This window comes from Saccopteryx leptura, chromosome 11 (genome assembly GCF_036850995.1).
Source record: "Saccopteryx leptura isolate mSacLep1 chromosome 11, mSacLep1_pri_phased_curated, whole genome shotgun sequence".
NCBI classification, from domain to species: Eukaryota; Metazoa; Chordata; class Mammalia; order Chiroptera; family Emballonuridae; genus Saccopteryx; species Saccopteryx leptura.
In genome coordinates, this window is record NC_089513.1 from 794,395 (window position 1) to 816,960 (window position 22,566).

The window sequence follows — 22,566 nt, forward strand, 5'->3', positions numbered from 1 at the left end:
TGTGAGCTCTTGTTCATCATTCGTTTATTTGTCTGAACAGCCACATCGGGACAGCCCCACGATGTAGGCAGAGTCCAATGCGGGCAAAGGCCCTGCTCCCGCGGAGCTCACAGGCTAGGACCCCACGGGCGTGGCGAACCGGCCCCAGGAAAGCAGCTGGGGCACCACCTCGGGCTTTGTGGACAGAAAGCAAGTTTCAGAGACAAGGGAAGAAAGGAGATGAGGGCCCACACCACCAGGAAGGCTGCACAAGTCCAAGTCATAGAGCACCCAGTAGTCACTGCTGGTGGGATGGACGAGGGCTCTGTGGGTGGACCTAGGGCACCAGCTAGAGAAGGAGGGGTCCAGGTGAGATGTCATTTAAAGCTTGGTGATGAAGCTGCCAGAGGAACTCGGGCACACCTAGAGCTTGGTGTTGGAGGGCCGGGTGGATGTCGTGGGGGTGGAGGACCAGAGGTTGACATGGGGGTGGAGGGCAGGGCAGGTGTTGTGGGGTTGGAGGACCAGGGGCAGATGTGGGGTGGAGGGCTGGGGTAAAAGCAGAGCGTGGGATTGGGGTTGTGGGGCAGAAAGTGCCCTACTCTCCATGGACTGAGACTGCAGGATGGCAGGGTGAGTGACACAGGCTGGTGGGTGGCGGCCCTGCAGGAGCCGACAACCTCAGTTACACATCCCTGGTGGCCCCGGCCCAGTCCTGTAAGAAGGTGAGCAGGCACACGGGCCCCTCCTCTTCTGACATGGGCTACTGTATAATGCACAGCGCCTATGAACTTGGAGCAGGGAACCTAGAGCTATTTTCTAAACTGCTCTACAAAGAAACCTTTCTGTATACAGCCTAGGTTTTCCTTAAAACATTCGATACTTAGTCAACTGGGGTTGAAATTTAATTAGGACACAATCATTACATTTTGAAAAAAAGACTAAACATTTTCTTTATAGGACACACTGCACCTTATTCCAGAAGATGGGACCCGTGGTGCATATGCAGTACAGACCACAGAAGCCTGAAGATGGGACCCGTGGTGCATATGCAGTACAGACCACAGAAGCCTGAAGGAGCCACAGCAGGAAAACAGCACCCCCCCCCCGCCACCCCCTCCCCCAGGCAGGTGGTACGGTGACCGCTGTGCTTACACTCAGGGTATGGAGATCTTACAGCAAATCTTATTTATCAAACTTTCATTCTAACAGTTTGGTGTCAACACTGAAATTCTGGAGCTTCCCGTGACCTTGTCTACCATAAATGGCATTTTACATTCAGGGAAAACGGAAACCTTCCCCAAGCCTCCGTTTCTGCTCAGATGACGTGGCTGCTTCTGTAACTAGTTTTTGGCGTACAGTTTCCCTCTTAACTCTTGTATGTTTAGAGCAAAGACTGCACAGCTGAGTATCCACAGACACAATTAAACCCAGAACAATGCATGCTGTCCGCTGCTCACACGCTCCGGCTGCCAGGGAGACGCACTCTTGCTTTCTGCTAGTTGCTGAGGGGGCAACGCAAAAAATAGCCTTTTCTTTCAGAAAACACCCTAAAGAGTTGACAAGTAAACTGATTTCTTTTTAAGTGATAAGGAGCCATCCTGACAACGTGTGGACGGGCCATTTGGATGAGAACACTTTGTGGCTGAGCAGGAGGGGTCCTTGGGCCTAAGAGCCTTGTGGTCACAGGACGGTGTACTTAAAGGACGAATGTCACGCGGGTTTTTAGCACAAGCACAAAACCAACAGCGTTAACGACCACATTGGGCAGCAGCCTTAGGCTAAATGGCAAGGGTTTACTTCTAAAGGCGCCTGCGAGGTAATTACAGCTGTTTGCTCCCACCTCAAACACCCATGGAGTTCAAACGTACACACATGCACTCTGCTCCGAGCTGCACCTTCTCTCCCCAGGCTGCTGTGCACTCGCAAGCCGCCAGCAGAATGGTCAGTGATTACCCAACTCACCGCCCCCGCCCCGCCAGTAATAAAGGGAGGTACACGGGAAGGTTTGCTTTTCTTTTTTTTCCTTTTTTTTGTTTTTGTTTTTAAGGCATGGATGACGTGGTCTTGCTAACGGGAAAGCGACACAGTGTAAAGATGCAGCGCGACCTGGCGTTTACAGCAACAGTAGCTCGTCACTCCCGTGTCTTTTAGAAAAAGCACCCAACCGGTTCGTGGGCAGCGTGTAAGGTTAGAAAGATAGCGTTACCATTGGTGGGCAGGTAGGTGAAGGGCTGGTACTGGCTTCTCTTCCTCTTCCCGTTGCAGACGTAGAAGCTGACTTGCACGGGGCTGCTGATTCTCTGATTGCGGAATGGAGGTACCTCGACCACCAGCGAGTTCTAGTGCGACAGGACAGACAGGAGGGGTCATTAGCGGCTCGCATGCTCAGATGCTTTGCACTTACAAAGGGTATGCCCGCATGGAGAGCAGTGCCCACTATCAGTCTGGGAGAAGCGGCCACCCACAGAGAGCCCACGTGTGAGTGGGCACACGTAGGTGTGGGCTGATCTGCCGGTCACACATGGGCTAGCGAGGAAGAGGGTCCTTGTCCTGCACACCCAGAGCTGCATGGTGGTATGACGTGGAGCATGAGGGGGCGCAGGCTGGGGCTTCACTTAAGGTGCCACCGATCCCACGCAGAAACGCAGCCACTGTGGGCACTGAAAGGGGCCCTGCCACTTGGCAGCTGACCCCAGTGCTGCTGTCTCTGGCAAAGGTCAGTGATCTTTGGAAATGAAAACAAGCCCCCAGGCCCTGACCTGTGCAGATAGCCAGGAGCACCTGTCCAGGTAACTGGCAAGGAAGACCCAGGGTGGGTGCTTCCTGGAGACTCGTCTCTGGAAACAGGGTCTGTGATGACCACGGGCTCCCAGACTCCGGTAAACTGGAGGAGATGGCGCTGACACTTGGCGGAGTCAGGAGGTGGAGCCCAAGAGGGAACAGGGCGGTTCTGGGTGCTGCTGTCACCCCTCATGCTGTAAATAAAGATCAGCAAAGTCCCCCATGTCATGCGCTCTCAGTGCAGGTCAGAGCACATGGCAGCTTGCAGCAGGGTAGCGGCCGGAGTCGACACACAGGTCTCTCAGCGCCCGCGCCGGCCGCCCTGTGTGGCCCTAAGTCAGCAGCATGAGCCCGTGCGCTGGCACAGCAGGAGGAGGGAGCAGCCCTAGATTCTGGGAGTCAGAGACACTCACATCCACCAAGTGCCTTTCATTCTTTTGTCACATGATTTCAGCAAACAGCCAGGAAAACTGTGTAAGAAAAGCCCTCCGTAGAGCTTCTTTTGTGAAAGTATTTGTAGCCTGCTTCCAGGTTCACAGGAAAATTGATGGGCCCGTGTTAATAATGAAATCTTAAGAATGTTCACAGAAAACTGAAGAGAACTTCAGGCCAAGACTCTTCCTGTTACCCGTGAAGAAACTGAGGCCCCGAAGCCTGCTGGTGAGGGCACATGGACAGCAGGGAGGGCTCTGTCCCTTACACATTTTGTTGTTTCCCTAACTTCGTGTCATTTAGAAGCAACAAGCACACTGTCTCCTCCTGCCTCAGCCTGTCCCTTCACTAAAAATAACCCTGAGGCCAAAGGTAGTGACGTTGGGTGTGAACCATGCACCCCACTGACTCCTCACTGGCACCTGCAGCCGGGTAGCAGCCTGGTCAGGGTCACCCAGGCCTGGGTCCTGCTCTGGAGCTGACAGTCCGAGTTTCAGTTTCCCATCTATACCGCAAGACAGAAATGACAGGGCTATCTCCCGATCATTTCCTGAGGGTTCGATGGTATGGAAGGAGAACCTGCAGGTCATGCTGGGCCTGGCCCTCATTCAAGAGGTAAGAATGAAATCTAAAAAAGTGTATCATGATTCACAAGTATATTATGTTTCTTTTAAAACATATACCTATCTGGCCTTGGCCAGTTTGCTCAATGGGTAGAACATTGGCCCAGCGTGAGGATGTCTCTGGTTCGGTCCCTGGTCAGGGCATGCACGAGAAGTGACCATCTGCTTCTCCCCCTCCCCCTTCTTTCTCTCTTCCCTTTTCGCAGTTGGTGGCTCGACTGGTTGGAGCAGGGCCCTGGGTGCTGGAGATAGATCGTTGGTCTGAGTATCGGCCCCAGGCAGGGGTTGCCAGGGAGATCCTGGTCAGGACACATGTGGGAGTCTGCCTCACTATCTCCCCTCCTCTCACTTAAAAACAAACAAACAAGCAAGCAAACAAAAACATACAAGTAACTGTTGAGCTTCTTTTAAAGTATGCAACTATTCAAAGTAAAGAAGACTCAACAATAGAAAACCTGAACATGCCAACTTGTCAGGAATTACTTTGATACAAGATGAACGATTTTTGCTGGGGGTGGGGGGGGGGTGGGCAGCCACAACCAGCTGAGAGCAGAGGAGACCACCTGGGAGGGGCTTGAGCTAGGACTGAGGGCCGTGCTGTGTGACCCGACCCCTGGCTGGGGAAGAGGAGCAGCTGAACCCTGGGGGGAGAGGGACCGGCACAGGGGGTGGCCCTTGGAGGCAGATGGACCATCCCTCCACCTGCCAGGCTTACTCTGCAGCTCATGAACCTGTTGGGTCAGGAGTCCCATCTGGAGGCCTAGCTGTCTCAGTGCCATGCAGTTGCCACCGTGAGGCCCTGTCCGTCATGACATGAGCACCCCTCATGCCCCTCCTACAGGGCAGAGAGCAGCTACCCTGCCACCCAGGGGCCACACTCACATGGCTCAACCGTGCAGGACCCATAGGGAGCCCCAAAATTAAGCACTCGACCTGAGCAGCACCCCGTCTCCCAGCTTTCAGGAGAAGGATGCTTGTCCTGCCATCAGTGGAGTGAGCCACAGAGATGGAAGACGGGGAGTTTCCTGCATAGACCCCTCCAACCATGTGGGATTCCCTCCGCCCAGGTGCCTGCAGCTTCTCCAGGACTGAGTGGGAGACACATGTGGCGGCTAAGAGCCCACCCCTTCATACCAATGTCTCAGCACCCCAGGTAAACAAAGGCGCCATCGGGGGATGGAGGCCCAGCTCTCTGTGGGCGCGAGGCGTGCACATTGAACATAAAGACACAGGTTACAGGTAAAGGGATGGAGGAAGACACATAAGCTATCAGGATCCAGAAAGAGCAGGACAGCACCAGTTTCAGATAAAAAAATATTCTCCATGAACAACCAACTGAAGAAACAATGACTATTTCTTAGGTACAAGACCTCTGTGAGAGGCTGACATTGTGTGGGCACCTGCATACCAGTGCAGGCCCGGGACTGAGCTCAGCAGCCCATACCACTCGGCAGGGGGTCCCCAGGCCCCGCCCACGGCTAATAGGCAAATAGAGGAGGCCAGCCTGAGAGGCACAACCACACCCACTTCATATTCAAACAAGAGTCTGAGCCCCGGCTGGTTGGCTCAGCGGTGGACTGATGGCCTGGCGTGTGGAAGTCCCAGGTTCGATTCCTGGCCAGGGCACACAGGAGAAGTGCCCATCTGCTTCTCCACCTTCCCTCTCTCCTTTCTCTCTATCTCTCTCTTCCCCTCCTGCAGCCAAGGCTCCACTGGAGCAAAGTTGGCCTGGGCACTGAGGATGGCTCTGTGGCCTCTGCCTCAGGCACTAGAATGGCTCTGGTTGCAACAGAGCAACGCCCCAGATGGGCAGAGCATCACCCCCTGGTGGGCATGCCGGGTGGATCCCAGTTGGGCACATGCGGGAGTCTCTCTGCCTCTCCTCTTCTCACTTCAGAACCCCCCCCCCCAACAAAACAAAACAAAACAAGAGTCTGCTGAGCAGTGGGTGTTCTCTGAGGAGGACTGGAAGTCACCACCAAGGATGCTGGTGGAACCATGCCACTTGCATGCCCGGGCGGGTACGGTGCCCACTCAGAGGCTCAGAGCAGCTGTCTTCCTGGGGGCAGCGGGCTGTGTGGGGGCCCTGGTGACAATGACAGCTAAAGGGCCACAGAAGAGCCCTGTGCCAGGGTATATGCACACCCCTGTCTTGGCCTGTGCAGCCAGGAGGTATCACCCCAGCACTGGTGAGGCCCCCAGCCCAACGAACCCTAGTCCTCCATACTACTGCCCTACATCCCCCCTCAGCTGCCCCCGAGAGCAGGGGCTTCACAGTCACTCTGCCCCTGCACGGTTACTCCTCCGTTATTACTGAATTGTTTTGTATTAATAGACGAGAAGCACCCGCCTCTGGCAGGGCCCCACTCGTTGTGGGAGCCTGAACACATCCGACGCCTGAGTGCGCACGTCTGAGTGACACTTACCGGCTTGCACAGGTCTCGGTCGGTTTTCGCCTCCATTTCCCAGATGTGGTGGCCATCTGGAAGAAAGGGGCATGAGATGCTGTCACTCCGGGCCGGCCTGGGCGCATCTCCCAAAAACACATGACTTGGCCCCGGCAGACGGCCCCTGGAAGGGTAGCCTCTGAGTGGATGGCCCACCCTTGCCTGGCCACCCTGGCCGTTAACCAGTAAGAGCAGAGTCATGCCCGTGTGACGGCAGAGCACACATCAGCCTGGGGCATCCTCGAATGTCACCTGCCCCATGTCACCCCATACCAGTCAGGGAGAGGTTTCACATGCTTGTCTCCAAGGTTGCTGGAGCCCAGGAGCGCCCTGGGCGACCCCAGTGGGGCATGTACTCCCGGACCTGGAGTGAGGCGGGTCTGACTCTCAGCCCAGCTCTGGACCATGAGCCTGCAGGGCCTCCCTTGGGGAGCAGAGTCACTCAGGAGCAGCCCAGGAGCCAGGGAGTAAGGGACAAACGAGAAAGTCCTTCCTTGGCTCCCACTCACCAGGTCAGGATGCAGAAATACAAACCTCAGGGTTTCATGACCCAGTTGTCGTCTGGACAGTAAGAAAACAGTCTTGCAAAGGGGCCTGTGGCAGGGCGCTGCTCCTGGGCTGGCTCCTCAGGGAGGAAGCCTGGCCCCCACTAACTGGACCCTCTACAAACTGGACTTCAGTGTTTGGAAGCCCATCTGGAAGGCACACTGCTCGAGGACGGGCTCTGTAGGAATTCGAACTTAATAGACGCCCCCCACCCCAGGTCTCTTTCCTCTTTACTTTTTATGAAGTAAGACCTACTAGCACTCGTTTCTACTTATGCCGTTTCCAAAGAACAAACGTGTCTCTCAAGCCCTAAATTATAAGTCAGACACACTCCCCTTTCCTCTCTCACGGTGCCTGCTGGGAGGGGCGGAGGAGGCAACAGGAACCACGAGTCATGGGGACGCTGAGGCTGGCACATGTGACCACTCATTGACAGGGTACGAACCACAGCCCCAGGGATGGGTGCTCCCATTTCCTCAGGGAGAAATGGCAGAACCTGAGCGAATGCTCATGGCCTCCTAGTGTACCAGGAGCTAACAAAGCAGCTCATCCCTCAGGACCTGTGCCGACATCCCAGCCGCCGGGTGAGCCGCCCACCACAGCTGCTGAAAACACAGGCCCTTCAATTCACAGACCGATACCAGTGCAGACACACACAGGCGGCCAAGCGGGGCTCCTGGACCCCCCAAAGGTCACGCACCGTTCAGAGACCTAGCCCTCCCGCACGCCCACCTGCCCGGGGCCCGGGTGTACAGAGCATGGAGCTCTGGCCTCACTTCCCGAGCTTGTCCCATCTGTGGTGATCTGCAGCCTCGGGGCGGGAACTTGGCACTTCTGTTTCTACACAGAGACCCCAAAGGAGCCGCTAAGACTCATGTCTGATTACACACAGGCCACTGCTCAGGGGGACAGGACTGTGGCTGGGTCAAGATGTCTGACTGCGACTCTGAGGGAATGACCACTCGGTCTGGTCCCAGTTCCATCGCCAGCATCGGGCCACTCTCCCCTGTGGAGCTTGACGTGGCTGGGGCCTTGGGCGGAGCACGTCAGCCCCGCTGGGAAGGGAAGTGGCCTGAATGAGCCTTTGTGCTCAGCCTTATCGGAGCTCCCTGGGTTCTCCGCAGGAAACTGTGCGCAAGCCCAGAAGTAAAAATATTCCCAGTCATTAGGGAATTCCCTGCAGCGTGAGTCATCAGAAAGGCTTCCCTGCCACGCCCGCCAGAGGCTCCCATGCAGCCTGTGGGCTGGTGTGGCCCTCCCAGCTGGCAAGTGGTTGCTCACACACCTCAGGCAGGCAGCAGAGCGGGGTCTTCATGAAGGCTGAGCCTCCTCACTGTCCTGGGACCCTCCCCTGGCCTTCCTCTCGGGCTGTACGGTTGGCTTCCCACCAAGCTGGGGCTTCTGAGCATCTGGGCAGGAACTAGGAGTTGCAAGCCTCATGCAGCCAACCGGCAGAACCAGCCGGAAATCATGGAGGGCCTGGGTCGAGAAGAGCCCGTGGGGTGAGGGGTGTGGTGCCCCTCCCAGGGACCAGGCTACTCAGGTTTGACGCCACACACGTGGTCTCCTCTTGGTCATTGTTCAGCCACAGGAGTGGGCTGCACACTTGTGCACAGGTACCCATGAGACACACCAGGCCCGGCCTGCACACAGGACACCCCTGGGGGGCACCAAAGCCCATGTGGCCAAGTGAGACACAGGCTGTTGTCGGGCTTCTGGCTGTACAGAGACTTGGAAGGCTGCACAGGCCTCAGTGAGTGGAAGTCAGGGAGGGGCACTGGGACTCAGGGTCAGTGGGCTGTGTGCTGGTGGTCCATCACATTCGCCCTCCCCCAGAGCCACTGGGACTGACCTGCTCAGCACAGATGCTGGAAGGGAAAGGAAACTATCCACAGGCTGTGGGACCCAGCATGGCGGTCTCTCAACAGTCAAATGTGTGATTTCCACGTGACCAGCAACTGCAGTCCCAGGACAGCGCCCAGGAAAGAACACTTTTGTCTACATGGAAACCTGGGCACCAATGCTCATGGTAGCACTGGGCACAGTGGGCAACTAGTGGACACAACCTAATGCCCACCCACTGACCATGGACAAACAGCGCGTGGCCAATGTACAAGGGGGTGCTGTCCACCTCCACGAGTGCCATTCTCACACGGGTCCTACAACATGCCATGGGGATAAAAGCGTTCTGGAATTCATGCTGAGTGGCCTGGCTATGATTTACCAAAGGCCCTGACCTTAACCAGGTGAGAGCTATGTAGCCCGCAAGTGAGTGACATCTCAAAGCTGACACAAAAAATATGTTCTCCCATACGACCGCAGTGGCATTGCCACGTGTCGTCAAAGCCCGAGGGGGAAGAGAGGGGCGAAGGCCGGGATGACCATCCATGCCCTCTCCCACGCCCACCCCGCCGGAGCCAGGGCCCCCAGGCACACAGACAGTGGGACCTGGAATAGACAGTCCTTCCCACCAGGATGTGGCCTTGGGACAGAACCTAGAGAAAAAGGTCTGTGGTCTGGCGCAAACCAGAGGGAATGACTGGCCACCCGCTCAGAGAGGTTTCAGGGACAACCCACGTGAGGAAGGATGTGAGGCCTCTGGTCTGGGCCCTGGAGCCCCCGTGGGTGCCATGGAGAGGCCCTCCTGCCCACAGTGGGGCCAGTGGCACAAGCCACCTGCACCCCTCCAGTGCTTGTCATCGTGTCCTGGGGCAGGTGAGTTCAGGGCCCATGAAGGGTCCAGAGGGCACAGAGGCCAAGCTGAGCCCTACTTCCCGGACCAGCAGCTGCACGACCCACTCCCTCTCAGGTCCCTTAAAGGTCAGCCTGGGACCCTGCAGGGAGTGAGGTCCCCTGGGGTGGGCACACACCACATCCCTGGCGCTGGGGCAAGGGTGCTTCCTGGGACCTCCCTGACCTGAGTGGGGGCAGCTGGGATGGGAGTTGGGACCCATGAACTTGGCTGACACTGTCCACCCCTTGGCCCTGCTCCCACTGTGGGGGCTCCTGGCAGCCCCCGTTCCTCCTGAGACTGTTCAGGACGTCGTGTGACTTAGAACTGTCAGGTCGTCTTTCCCTTCTAAGGCCAAAAGCGTAGGAAAAGGCCTTCTTAGGACACAGGGTGGCCTGGCTCACCGCACCTCCTGTACTCACTGGAAACCCACGTGGCTTCCAGAACAGCCCTGGGTAGTGTTCTGTTGCCCATGCACCAGCTCGACTCGGCCCACGAGCCCACCCCAGGCTGCAAGAGCGGTCACAGGGGAGGCCAGTGCCTGGACAGCTGACGTGGGTGAGCTGGGTGACGACAGCTGCCCGGTGCACGGACGTCGTCCATCCTCTTTCCCATGTCAGCGCCAGGAAAGTCTGGAAGGAGTGGGCTCCTCCATGCCAAGTCATAACTTCCGGGGGTGGGAGCCACGCTGCACGCCCACGGTGTCCCATCTGTGAGGTTTCCAGAAGCCCTGTGACTAGGACACAGACCAGGGCCCTGCACAGCATAGCATGCGGCCAGGCCAGGGGAGGAGGTGCCAGCCGCTGGCCAGGGCTGTGCTGCACTGTCCCCGCCTGCACACCAGCTGGTGACCAGACCAGCGAAACACGACCCGCTGGGCTCAGCCAGCTGAGAATGTGCCAGGTGGAGAGCTCAGGGCCTGAGGCCGCCAGAGGTCACTGCCTGCACAGTGCAGCCAGGACACAAGGCCATGGCCCCCAAGGCAGCGAAGTGGGCTCCTCACACCCGCTCACACTCACACCCGGACACACTGCTATGCGCACCACACACCTACACGTGCCTTGCACACCCCAGGCCTAGGCGTCTGACGACAGGGCTGGGCGCGCCTCCCGCGGCCACTCCTCATCGTGGGGGAGCCGCACTCGATGCCTGGGAAAGGCTTCGCCCGGAACAGAAGCTGCAGGGGCATCTCCCCCCACCCTCTGGGCTCAGGGAGCACCACGCCGGTTTACGGTCACATCAGTCCCTCACATTATAAGAGTCACTCCGTGGGCCACTGGGCAGAGCCTGCTGGGACCCCTTGGTAAAGGCTAGACCTCAAAGGCTCCAGACACTGGGGCAACACACATGGCTGCGAGTGCCAAGACCACAGCTTTGCTCTTCGGTGGTTTGGTTGAGCCTGGACCCCGGCCCTCCAGGCGGGGCAGAAAGCTACACCAAAAGGAATCTAGAAGACTGTGGATGCTATCTTTCCTCCAGCGTGCAAATGTCCGACATTTGTCACATCTTCCCCACGGTTTCACTCCATGGAGACCACCATCGGGAGGCCACGACACTGTTCTCAGAGGGAAGGCTGCTGTCTGGCCCCCAGCTGACTGGCCAGCTCACGGTGGCCACACAAATGACCATGGCCCAGTCCCGACACATACAACTGCCCACAATCAAGTGACTGCTGTCTGGACCCCCGAGTTTGGGTGGTATTTGTTTTGCAGCTGAAAGAAGGCAGATGGGGCTTCGCTGTTTCCAAGAATGACACAGAACACACAGGTGACTTTACAAAAAAAGATCCGTTTTCAGCTTTAGCATAGGAGCTCGACGACGTTTAACCCAAGTAAGCCTCTACAGCGTTGCCTCCTCTCCCGTCTCAGGAGCAGAGGAGCTCCCTATGGATGCTCCCTGTGCTTCCGTGTGCACCGCACTCGAGTGCCCTCGGCCGTGTCCAGCTGTGACACAAATGTACAGGCGTGCCCTCCGTCACAGACCTGAAGACATAGCTGTGATTTTCAGTGCATGGGGTGGGGGCTGGTATTTTACTCCTTGCTGGCAGACATCTTCGTGTCCAAGCTGCTGGTCCCTGGATGCTGATATCCTGCCCCTGCCCCTTCAGGTCTCCACAGCTGGACTTCTACCTTCAGACATGCCGTCTGGGCCTGGAAGGAAAGGCTTTTTCAACACTTGAGAGTTTTGTACAACTCAGTAAAACAGCTGAGAAAAATCACAGGTCACTTCCAGACAGCTGCTGCATGACACGCTGTTCACCCTCTGTGACACTTGTCTCGAGGTCCCTGTGGCCCCTCACTGACCCGGGGTCCTGGCTGATGTCCACTAAAGGGACCTTGCTCTCAGTGGCCGATCACTGTCGTGGTCCTCTGTCTGGATCCTTGCTGTCACAGTGACAAGCGCCCCCTCCTTGGAGCAACCAGCTATGGCCAGCCCTGCGGTGATGTCCACGAGAGCCACTCCTGCGGCGGCTGAGGAGCCGTCCTGTGGTTTCAGCGCTGATGGCGGGGGGGGGGGGGGGGGGGGGGGGCAACCCCAGGATCGCACATTCACACACGGCCTGAGCGCCTCCCAGCAGTGGTATACAGCCAGCGTGAAGACAGGCCACGTGACCTCCCTGGAAGCCCAGAGGTGAGCCATGTTTTCATCTAGATTGACGTAGCAGTTTCTCCAGAGATCAGCTAGGGACATGCAGGAGGGGTGTGGGCTCCTGGCAGGAGCCTGATGGCAGGAGGGAAGCGTCTGGACTCGCCCCTCTGCAAGCATGTAGCACGCATGTACACGTGTGAAATCCAAATGTGAAATGAGTGGCATGTCAGAGGTGTGGGCGCCATGGGTGCATTTCACGTGTCGTAGGGGCAGGACTTTGCTTCATATCCAGTCACCACTCACGTGTTCGAGTCTCGCCTTTTGCACCAGGCGCCCAGCTGCTGAGCCTGCGAGGAATGGCCTGACCCTCAGCCAGGGAAGCCCCGGGGGCCAGGGGAGGACAACGGGACGTTCCTGAGCTCAGCTCCTCACACGAAGGCAGGTGCTGACCTTCACCTGGCACTTGGGAGGCCTCCCACAGTGTAGCTGAGGGGCTGCCGCAGCAGGAGTCCTACACCCACAGCTAGTGGGAGCCCCTAAGGGGCGAGGGGAGTTGTCCGGGAAACTGTGAGGATGGCTGCTCCTGGTGAAACAGCTCTGATCAGTCTCACCACATGGTGAGCAAAGCCCCGTGTTCCGGCTTCAACACACATCACACACTTAAAGCTCGAAAGTTTAAATTATTTCAAAATTAACATCCTCCAAAGAAAGGCGTTCTAGAAATTCAAATTCCTCTCCTCATCATCACACTTGGTCGGGTTTTCTCCACCATTTGAGACACATTTTCCAATGATGTGCATGATTATATAGGCGAGTGTGCCAGCCGGGCCGGACTCTCAAGCCCACCCTGATTGAAGCACTTGATTTTCCTGCAAACGCACGAAATCAGGACCAATTATGGAGGCTGAATGCCTTGCAGTGTTCAGTGATTAGCACGGGTCCTGCCCTGGCGTGCTCAGGAAAATTCCAATGGGAAAACGTAAAGAAAAGAAACAGGCCACCAAGCTGGCCCCTGCTGGGTCCCATCCACCCCCAGGCCTGGGGCGGGGAGGGGAGGTTGCTGCTCCGTGCACCGGCCCCACACACAGAGCTCCAAGGGGCCTGTGCTCTCGCATGTTACTCTCGTGGGCGCCAAGGGCTTCTCCACAAATACAGCTGTGGCCCCCACAGGCCAGGAACAATGCCTTCTCCACAAATACAGCTGTGGCCCCCACAGGCCAAGAACAATGCCACGCTCCCTATCTACCCTGCAGCTCATGGGCTCATTGCTCTGTTCCACAAATTCCTGAGGAAAGAGACTTCACCTTTGTCCCACAGTGGCCTCTGTCCACAGCTCCCTTTTTAAGTACCTGCAGAGGTCCATGCTTGTGAACACAGATGAGGTCTGCCCTTACTGACAAATAACATCTACAGATGCTCATGGAGTTGAGGTCTGTCTACAGAATGGCTGGGCCCTCAGGCGCCCGTCACAGACTGCAGCTGTGTTGGCATCCTGGGTGGGCCCTGACCTGGAGGGGGAGCGGAGGGTGATGGACTGGAAAGGTCTGTGGGCCTGTGTGCGGGCCCACTGGCTGTGGTGGCTGCTCGGTGCCTGGACACCTGCCTCTGAGCCTGTGATTCTGAAACAAATCTCAGCGACACCGGAGGCCCCTGCCAGTCTAGGCAAAGGGCCACCACGCTGCTAGAGGTGGAGCACGCTGCAGCCCCCCACCCCAACACCGCGGCGAGTGGGGAGGGGTTCTCGGCGACAGCAGACGGGACCCTCTGTTGGTACAAACACTCATGGCCGCCTGTGCCGGCACACGCAGAGCTCCTGCCTCTGATCTAGGAACCCATCCCCACCGGTACCTCAAACAGGAAGCACTGTGACTGTGCCATGAAGGGACAGACCTGGTGCTTTCTCCACAAAAATGACTTTGGAGTCTTGGAGGAAGTTGTGGCCGGACAGGACCATCCTCTTCCCACCAAGGACGGGGCAGCTGGCCATGCTCTGCTTCTCCACCAGGGGCAGCTCCTGTGCTGATCGCTGGGCTGTGGGGTCAGGAATGACAGCGAGTAAGATGCCACCGGCCTTCCTCTCCCCAGCGCTCCCCAGAGAGCCAATCTTTTGGAGAACCAGGGCCTCCAAGTGGCTCCTGCAGTGACCAGTGTGCATGGCGTGACCCCTAACAGGACGATGTGCAGAAGCACACCTTGCTAATGCAGGGAGAGGTCACGCTGTCTCGAGAGGCCAGACAGGCAGTTTTGAGAACAAGCCACATGCTAGGCTTCTCACACAGTCCTGAGGATCCTGCCCGCCTCACAGAGGAGGCCGCACTGCAGAAGGGCTCTAGGGCGTGGTAAGAGGGTTGGCAGATGGCGTGTGGGACCAGCAGGGGCCGGGAGACGGGACAGGTAGGCAGGACATGTCACGAGGAAGGGGCTGGGGCATGAGAAGAAGCCCCGTCTCTGAGTCAGCAGCAAAGGAGCCCAAATAAAACATTCCTGCTGGGATGAGTGAGCAGGAGAGTATGAGGACAGGTGAGTGTGACCGTAGGTGAGCGTGAGCACAGGTGAGTGTGAACTTGGGTGCATTTCCCAAGAGCCCACACCTGGGGGTGGTGAGGGAAAGGGTGGGGCCGCCGGGCAAGGAATGGTTCTGATGGCAGCTGGTGGCTGGGCCAGATCCCCAAGCTTCCTGGGGGGACCCCAGTCGACCCAGACTGGGGTCTCACTCTTGGGTGGGCAGAGGCCTTGAGGACCAGCCACTGGACAAGGAGTCTCAGTAGCCACCCGGCTGGTTAATAACGATTCAAGTCGTCGCAAGAGGAAGGACCCCACAACATACAGGAACAGGACCACCAGGGAAAGCTGAGGGGCAACTCAGCTGCCAAGGGACCCTTTGTCAACATCCCAAAATGGGAGGGAATTAATGCACATGTGGCCCACTCAGGGGTCTGTCCATGTTTCAAGACAAACATTCTTTCACTTGTGCTTCCCCTGCTGGTGCTGGTCCCCAGGCCCCGTCCCACCATCCCCACCCAGGACCAGGACTCTGGCAGGAACAGCTGTGCTGTGACTGCGCTGCTCCCAGCTGTACCGAAGGTAGCACGTGCAGTCCGCGTGACAGGTGGTACTCACAGCACTCGATGGGGTTGGAGGCCACTTGCAGGGACAGCGTGCGGCCACTGGGCTGTGGGATGTGGACCCGGAACACCAGCCTCACTCGTGTGTTCTTCCGGCCGATGTCGGTCTCCCCCTTGCGCAGCTCGATGTCCGAGTTCCGGAGCTTCAGGATCCCAGCGCAGTCGATGCTGGTGAACACAAGAGTCTGCTCGCTTGCCGGACCCCTGCCCCTCGAGCACAACGCCCACCCCCCACCGCTTGCCAGCCCAGGACAGTGGCACGCTGAGGGTGAGTGCAACCCACCACCTACATGTGCACATGATGCGGGGCCATCAGCCCAGAGGGACCTGAATAGGACACGGGCCTGGGGAACCCAGAGCCAGGACCGCCCTCTGCCTCGGAGCTCAGCACCTGTGGCATCCCCAAAAGGTCATTTATTTAGGGTCCGGCAGCCGCCTCATCACTCAGCTCAGGCCCTGAATTCTCCACAGCTCTGTGTGACTTTGTTTAGTGTTATGGAACTCCAGACGCCAGCAGAGTAGTCTGGTGCCACCAGGCGGGGCCCAACCCTCTCCTCTTAGGAAGCCTGGGGAGCAGCCGCTTGAGACTTGGGCCCACACACATCCCCTGCACCAAGGCTGTGGCTGAGGGAACCCCAGGGCTCTCCCACCACTCAACTATGTCTGATTCCAGCTCCCAGGCAAACCCAAGGTTGAGCATGAATTCAGAGGTGTCACTGCTGTCCCGATGAAATCCAGGAAAAGCCAACCAACATGGAAGCAAGTTTCCCTCCGAGGTTGAAAGTACCAAGATCCCAGCAGAGTTCCACACAACGTAGCCTGCCTGACCCGTGGCCCACATTCCCTGGACACCCCAAGGTGCACTGTCTCCCTTCCTGCCTAGCAGCTCTCTGCCTCGAGAACCCTGTCCTGACCTCCAGGGGCCACCCAGCACTGTCTCTGGGCCCCTGGACCCCAGCAGGACGTAAACCACATGGGATGACTGTGCTTTCTTTCTCTGTGGCGTCCACAGGCTAGGAGGGACAGCACATGACAGCACTTAGTAGGTTCAGGGAAGCCGCGAGTACAGGCTGGTTCAGACACAAGAAGCATGAGCCTCAGTTTACAGGGACTTCACCTCTAACTGGTGAGCCAGCTGACTGCGTGCCCGGCTCGGAGATGACGATGCCCACACAGTGCTCTCCCTAACCACTCAGCATTGGCCGGTGCGGCCCCCGGATCTGGTGCCAAGCCTGGGAGCTGGATGCAGCACAGGGGTGTGCACCGCTGTGCAATGGAGCATTTAAGGGGTGACATGCACAGTGGCTGACACCTCAGGCACGAATATCTGTGAAGCTGATTTCATGTTGGGCCACAGAGCTGTAGGCTGTGGGCAGCACGGACGCAGAGGACACTGGAGCCCCAAAGCCTGGCCATGTGGTGGGCAGTGGCTTACGTGGCTCTCATGTTGTTGTCTGGCAGAAGTGGGATCTCTAGGACTTTGGTGTTGGAGATGACGGCCTCGTGGCTAGTGGTGGACACGGTCTTCCCTGTGATGCGGTGGACCTGGTAGAAGGCGTGTGGCCGCAGCAGACGGTCATCCGCTGTCCCGATGAACAGCTGCAGCGTGAGGGGCTCATTCTCCAGGTAGCCATGGAGCTGGCGAGATAATAAGGCCTGCTGAGCACCCCATACGGGCCAATCAGAATCCATCAAACAGTTATTAGCAGAGCGAATTCAAAAGGAGAACGTGTGACAGGTGCAGGGAGTTAGTCTCTCCTGCTCCGCCCGTTTCTCTGCAACAATGAAACCAGAGACCTAGATAGGCCTCCTTATCCCAACATCCCAGGGTGCAGCCGGCTCTGAACACTGCTGCCTACGCTCAAATACACGCACATGCACTGCCACAACCACGGCTGTGACTAGCAGGCAGGAAGGAGAGCCCCAGTCCTTCCCGGGGCAGCGGGTGACCCAGCTGGTGGCTGCCTGTTCCTTAGACCCGCCTCTTCGCCTGCATGTGCCACAGCCTGTGGGGACGCCTCTGTCTGCCTGGGCCAGTGACTGCTGTGAGGACTGCATGCGGCTGTGTGTTCCCGTCGGAAAGCTGGTGATGCTAAGACTGAGCCGTTTGACTGAACCAGATGGGCGCCCGACAGGACAGGATCCATTTCAAAACAGGTCCTTTCCTGCTTGGCCCAGCTGCCCCTCCACAGGGACCCCTAGGAGTAGCAGTGGCTGTTTCAGCATCATCCCGCTGCGGCATTGTCCACGCACATCACCATCAAACAGCACTGCTCGCCTGGTACTCACAGCCCCTGAATGAATTCATAGCTTCACGTGTATTCCTGGGGCTCCAACACCCAGCATGGCCCCCTCGGGAGCCTGGTAAGCACTCGGCGCCCGCTGGTCAGCGCTGACCACCTGTACCTGTCACTTGCTGCAGAGTGGCCAACAGAAGCTCTGAGTGTCCCCCAGAAAGGTGACAGAGCCAGAACAGGGCGGTGCACAGAGGGCAGGTGCAAAAACATCCCCAGTCTGAACCACTGGGACAGTCCACATGAGCACATACACATCCAGACACGCATGTGCTCTCACCCACACTCGCCCTCACAGAGGCTGCCCAGAACCTCGGAGCCTGTGGCTGGTGGGGAGTCTGCACTCCCAGCTGCAGTGTGACCCACACACAGGTCAGTGTCCTAGTCTCATCTCTGTTCTGAGCACTGTCTTTAAAGTGGTCCTCTTGTACCGAAATATCTGAGCTCACCCTGACCTCAGGTCCCTGACACATCTTCCTGGAGAGCACGTGCGAGGCCCGTGCACATGGACAGAGCATCTCCCCCTGAGGCCCTCATATCCGAGTGTGCACAGGCATGGTGTCACCTGCTCCATCCATGTGCTCCCCTTCTGGCCGCGTGTAGGAACCGACCAAGGCAGGCCCTCTCAGTTTCTACAGAGCCGGCGGGGAGCCAGCCCAGCCCCGGAGTGTACCCTGTGGCTCTAATCCAGAAGAGTAGTGCGTGTCCCGTGTGGACTGAGGACCTGAGTTCTGCACAGAAACCCAAGCAGTCGAGATGGGAGCCTGAGACTCGCTGTCCTGGCCACCCCCTCCCATCTCCCTGCTGTGGGTGGGGCTCTAGCCTTCAGTGAACTCCACAAGAGACCTGACTTCACATGGGACCCAAGCCTATGTTTGATAACAAAGAATGTAAAAGTAAAACCAGAGATTGATTAAGAGACAAATTTTGCCATTCTGTGCTCTATTTTGTAAAAGTTAATGAAGAATTTATAAGTGAGTCTTTGATCAAAACCTTGTCTCATGCAGCTCAGCAAGTCCGCTGGAGTCAGCAGGCAGCACCGCTGCCCAACACGTGGGCTGGGCAGGGGTCAGACACTCTGAAAACGACACTTTAACCTCCTCCTCCCAGAAGCCCACTGTGAAGACAATCAGATGGTGTGTGGAGCACAACGGATTGTGGTTATATGACTATATGACTCCAACCTTCTAAAAACATGCCATTTCAGTGAAAACGGGAATATATACGGTTTAACCTGGGAAGTAAACATCTATTATTTAAAACATGAAGTTCATTTTAGGAAAAGTAACTTAAACACTTCCCGCACTGCACAGCGCAGTTTCTGCCCTGGGCACATTACAGAAATGTCAAGGTCGCATTTATAAAATTACCTGTCACAACAATGACCTCTCTTTGCTAAACAAAATGCATTATTCCATTTCTAGGTGTAAGAGCCACACACAAAAATGTTTGTTTTTAGCTCGTGTGCTTGGTCAGCACTTACAGGAGATGACAGGCAAAGGGAGTGATTGAGGCCACGTTCACCAATGCTGAAATTCAACAGCACTTGCACACACATACACACGTGCAGACATACACCCTCCCACACGTGCACACACACGCCCACACACACTGGCACCCACACATGCATACATATGCACACACACAGGTACGCACACCCACACGTGCGTGCACACACCAGGGAAAGCAGAATTGTGTAAACAAAGAACCAGTTAATCGAGGGGAATTAGCTGCTTTTCAACTAGCTGTTCTGAGTTGGTTTACACAGACACTAGACAAAGAAACCTGCACATGCCGTCTGTTCAAAGGGAAATGAGGCATTTGATCCAGACGTAAAATCGAGGCCTTGACCCAATGCCCAAAGGGACTGCAGGGAGGAAAACTCCAGTTCAGAATGCGGTTTCACCTGTTTCCCATGTCTTTGCTACCGGAGGAGCTCGGAGGCCACCGGGATGCACGGGCATCGTAGCATAAATCACACTTTCAGCCCCAGGTCCTCACCCTGAGCATGCACAAGACCGGGCCTGCCGGTGAAGGTGGTGGCTAGAGGATGCCAGGTCCCCGGTGAGCAAGGCCCAGAGGGGCTCTTGCTCCAGGGTGAGCTCTACTCCCTGCCACGTTCTCTACCAGGTGATGAAGAGGAAAGTCACGATTGCTGCTCGAAAGTGCCCTTGCCCACCCGGGGCCGTGTGTGTGTCGGGAGGAGCCTGCTGCCCACTGACAAAGGCCCTGTTGTGTCAGAGCACAAGGTGACACAAAGTCCTGCAGACCAATGTCTAAGCCCCTAAGGAAAGTGGAAAGCAGAAATGAGAAAAAAAAAAACGTGGCAACAAAATGGAGGTTCCAGGAAAAGCCCCCGAGCCGTGTGAGAATGCCCACGCACGCCCAGGCACCTGCGGAGTGCAGCACAGGCAGTCTGTGTGTGTGAGTGTGAGCATAAGTGTGTGGAGCCACAGACTCCCGGCTCATGACACTGACGGCCACAAAGCCCGAGGGACCATGAAGGCAAAGTCTGTGTGGTCATCTCACTTCACCTCAGCGCAGCAGCTGAGGCTCCTGAGCCTGCCCCTCTTCAGGACGACCCTGGCGCCCTCACAGGGCATGACGGAGACATTTAACTGGAAATTACCTGTAGCAGATGGAGAGGCAGGCAGGCCACCCTGGAGGCATGGAGGTGGGTGGAGGTGAGCCAGGCCTGGCCTGGTGTCAGCCATCTGTGACCCTGAGGACAGTCAGGGCAGGGCCAGGCACAAAGGCTGACGTCGGCGCTGGGCCCCGGAGAACTCCCAGGGGCTCCCTGCTGGCACATGGGTGCCCACAGGAGAGGACTAGCCTGCTGTCAACTGCTCCCTCCTGGCACCAGGTGCTGCTGAAGGGACGGCCACCACGCACTGGGCAAGGGACAACGGTGTCTCACCTGTGTGGACGCAGAGCAGCAGGCTGCACTGGACAAAGGTCCAATGTGCCTGGCGGCGCGGTAAGGCCGAGGCCAGCCATGGGACACCGCCCACCCAACCCAGGTGCAGGCCGACAGGCACCCTAGCCCCCACAGTCACTCTGGGAACAGTCACGAAACAGCAACCCAGCAGGTGACGTCCCTCCCACCCAGAGCCTCTCGCTCAAACACAGAAGCCATTAAACACAGCAGTGAAGATGAGGACCGGGTGCTGGAGGATGGTAATGCCCACCGGCCACCGCCCTGATTGCCTGTTGTCCTTATTGCCTTCCTCCTGACACTCACGGCCGCTCCGGCCTGGCTGGAAGGAGGAGAGAAGATGCCGAGTCCTCATAAAAGCATGAAGGCAGCAGTGCACGCCCCACACAAGGTGCAGTCCTCAGGCTCCTGGGCACAGGGGCTGCGGGAGGAGCTAGCCATCTGCCTGGACATTGTGAAAGAGGAGGGGCAGATGCCCAGTGGCCAAGGCCAACCATGAAACACTAACCCATGCCCCATGCAGGTGGGCGTGGGGGGGCACTTTAACCCCCCTGCACGGCCTTCGGCTCTGGAGCAGGACCCTGAGCAGACAGTGCCTGTCCCTGGGTACTAGGTCCCTGGCTCCCAGGTGGGCCTAGAGTTTGCTAACAAATAGTAATTTTCTCCAGTAATATCTATTTCCCTGGCTTTCATGAAAACCCTGGCTTTCCAGTTAATAACCATCTCCAATGTAGGAGACGCCTACTTATGACCAATGAAATAAAGAGCGGAATGGAGCTTTGGGTAAAATAAAACACATCCTGGACAGTGGGTAACAGGGCGTCACTGTGCCCAGCACTGAGCCCCTTTGGGGCCTGCGTCTCCCAGTCCTGAGCACTCTGCCCCCCCGTGCCCGGGGAGGGCCGCTCACACAATGACAATGACAGCAGCCTGACTCTGCGTGCTGACACGAACCATCTGATGAAAAACACGTTTTTCCTGCCATGTTCATCCTGTGGTTCCAGCTCTCAAACGTCCTACATGATGGAAAAATGTCCATCACGGTTCATGGGGGCAGCGTCAGGCCTGGAAGCCAAGTGCCCTAATTAGATGATGGCCCTTGGGGCCTTGCTGGGCACCAGCTGCCCTTGCTGAGCCTAAGCCTGAGGCTGGGACGGCCCCTCAGGCCAGGGTGTTCCCCAAGACCAGCAGACAGTCACCTGGCCCTCAGCTCCACATCTAGGGGTTGCACTGGTCACTCATAACTGACCACAACACAAACCGCAAACCTAAAATGCTGTTCAGGAAAGGACAAAGCCTCTGCTATGCTTCGTGTTTCTGTAATTGATTAATTATTCACACGCCGGCCTCCCGTGCGCTGGGCTAGATGCTATCAGGAAAGTTATTTTGGTGACATGGTAAACAGAGCTAACTCCTTCGATCCCTGGGTCAGAGACCAGCGACGTCCCCAGCTGGCTCCTCAAGCCCCCACAGAACCGGCCTTTCCCACTTCGCCGTCATTTAATTTGAAATAATCTCTGAGAAAACAGTTTTAAGATAGTTTAAATACTGTTTCATTCCATCATTCCTCTAAAAGCTGTCAGTGCTCCGTGCTGTCTACACCGACGGTGACCCCCGAGGGCCAGGACCCCTGAGGGAGCTCACACACGCCAGGCCTGGGACAGTTGTCAGCCACGTGTCAGCGCGGCGGGACGGCCACCACAGGCCCCGCACGTGTGTCTCGGTGGGAGCCTGCCTCTCTCCCCGGGCCCGGCGTCCTCGCCGCCGTCCCCCAAGGGCAGTGGGGCCCCGCCCAAGGTCACTGCCGCTCCGTTCTTGTGGCTTTGCCTGTTTTCTCACGGCGGTAGCGCGGCGTCCGTGTACAACATGCTTTCATCCATGAAAGCTGCAGCCAGACAGGGAGTTTAACGCCTGTGGCCACGGAGCTCAGCTGGACGCAGGCGTCCTCTGACCTTCTCCTCCCCCAGGAAGGCAGTGACTTAAAATGTCTTTGGCCTCCGCATGCCAAGCCAAGCAGCTCACCAGGTAGGTATTAACTAGTGCCAAGTGAACAGCCATGAAAGCCACTCAGCACCCCCGGG

At 57.2% G+C, this 22,566-nt stretch overlaps 1 protein-coding gene across 4 annotated transcripts in view; it reads right to left on the reverse strand.

Moving 5' to 3' along the window:
* Positions 1 to 22,566, reverse strand: part of NFATC1 (nuclear factor of activated T cells 1) — a 92,363-nt gene that overhangs the window by 41,782 nt on the left and 28,015 nt on the right. For all 4 annotated transcript variants that reach the window (XM_066352243.1, XM_066352241.1, XM_066352244.1 and 1 more), the window contains exons 4-8: positions 16,692 to 16,894; positions 15,252 to 15,424; positions 14,022 to 14,162; positions 6,245 to 6,300; positions 2,189 to 2,321 (exon numbers count right to left, since the gene is read on the reverse strand). In XM_066352243.1, coding sequence (XP_066208340.1) covers positions 2,189 to 2,321; positions 6,245 to 6,300; positions 14,022 to 14,162; positions 15,252 to 15,424; positions 16,692 to 16,894 — 706 coding nt within the window. The remainder of the gene's footprint in view (positions 1 to 2,188; positions 2,322 to 6,244; positions 6,301 to 14,021; positions 14,163 to 15,251; positions 15,425 to 16,691; positions 16,895 to 22,566) is intronic.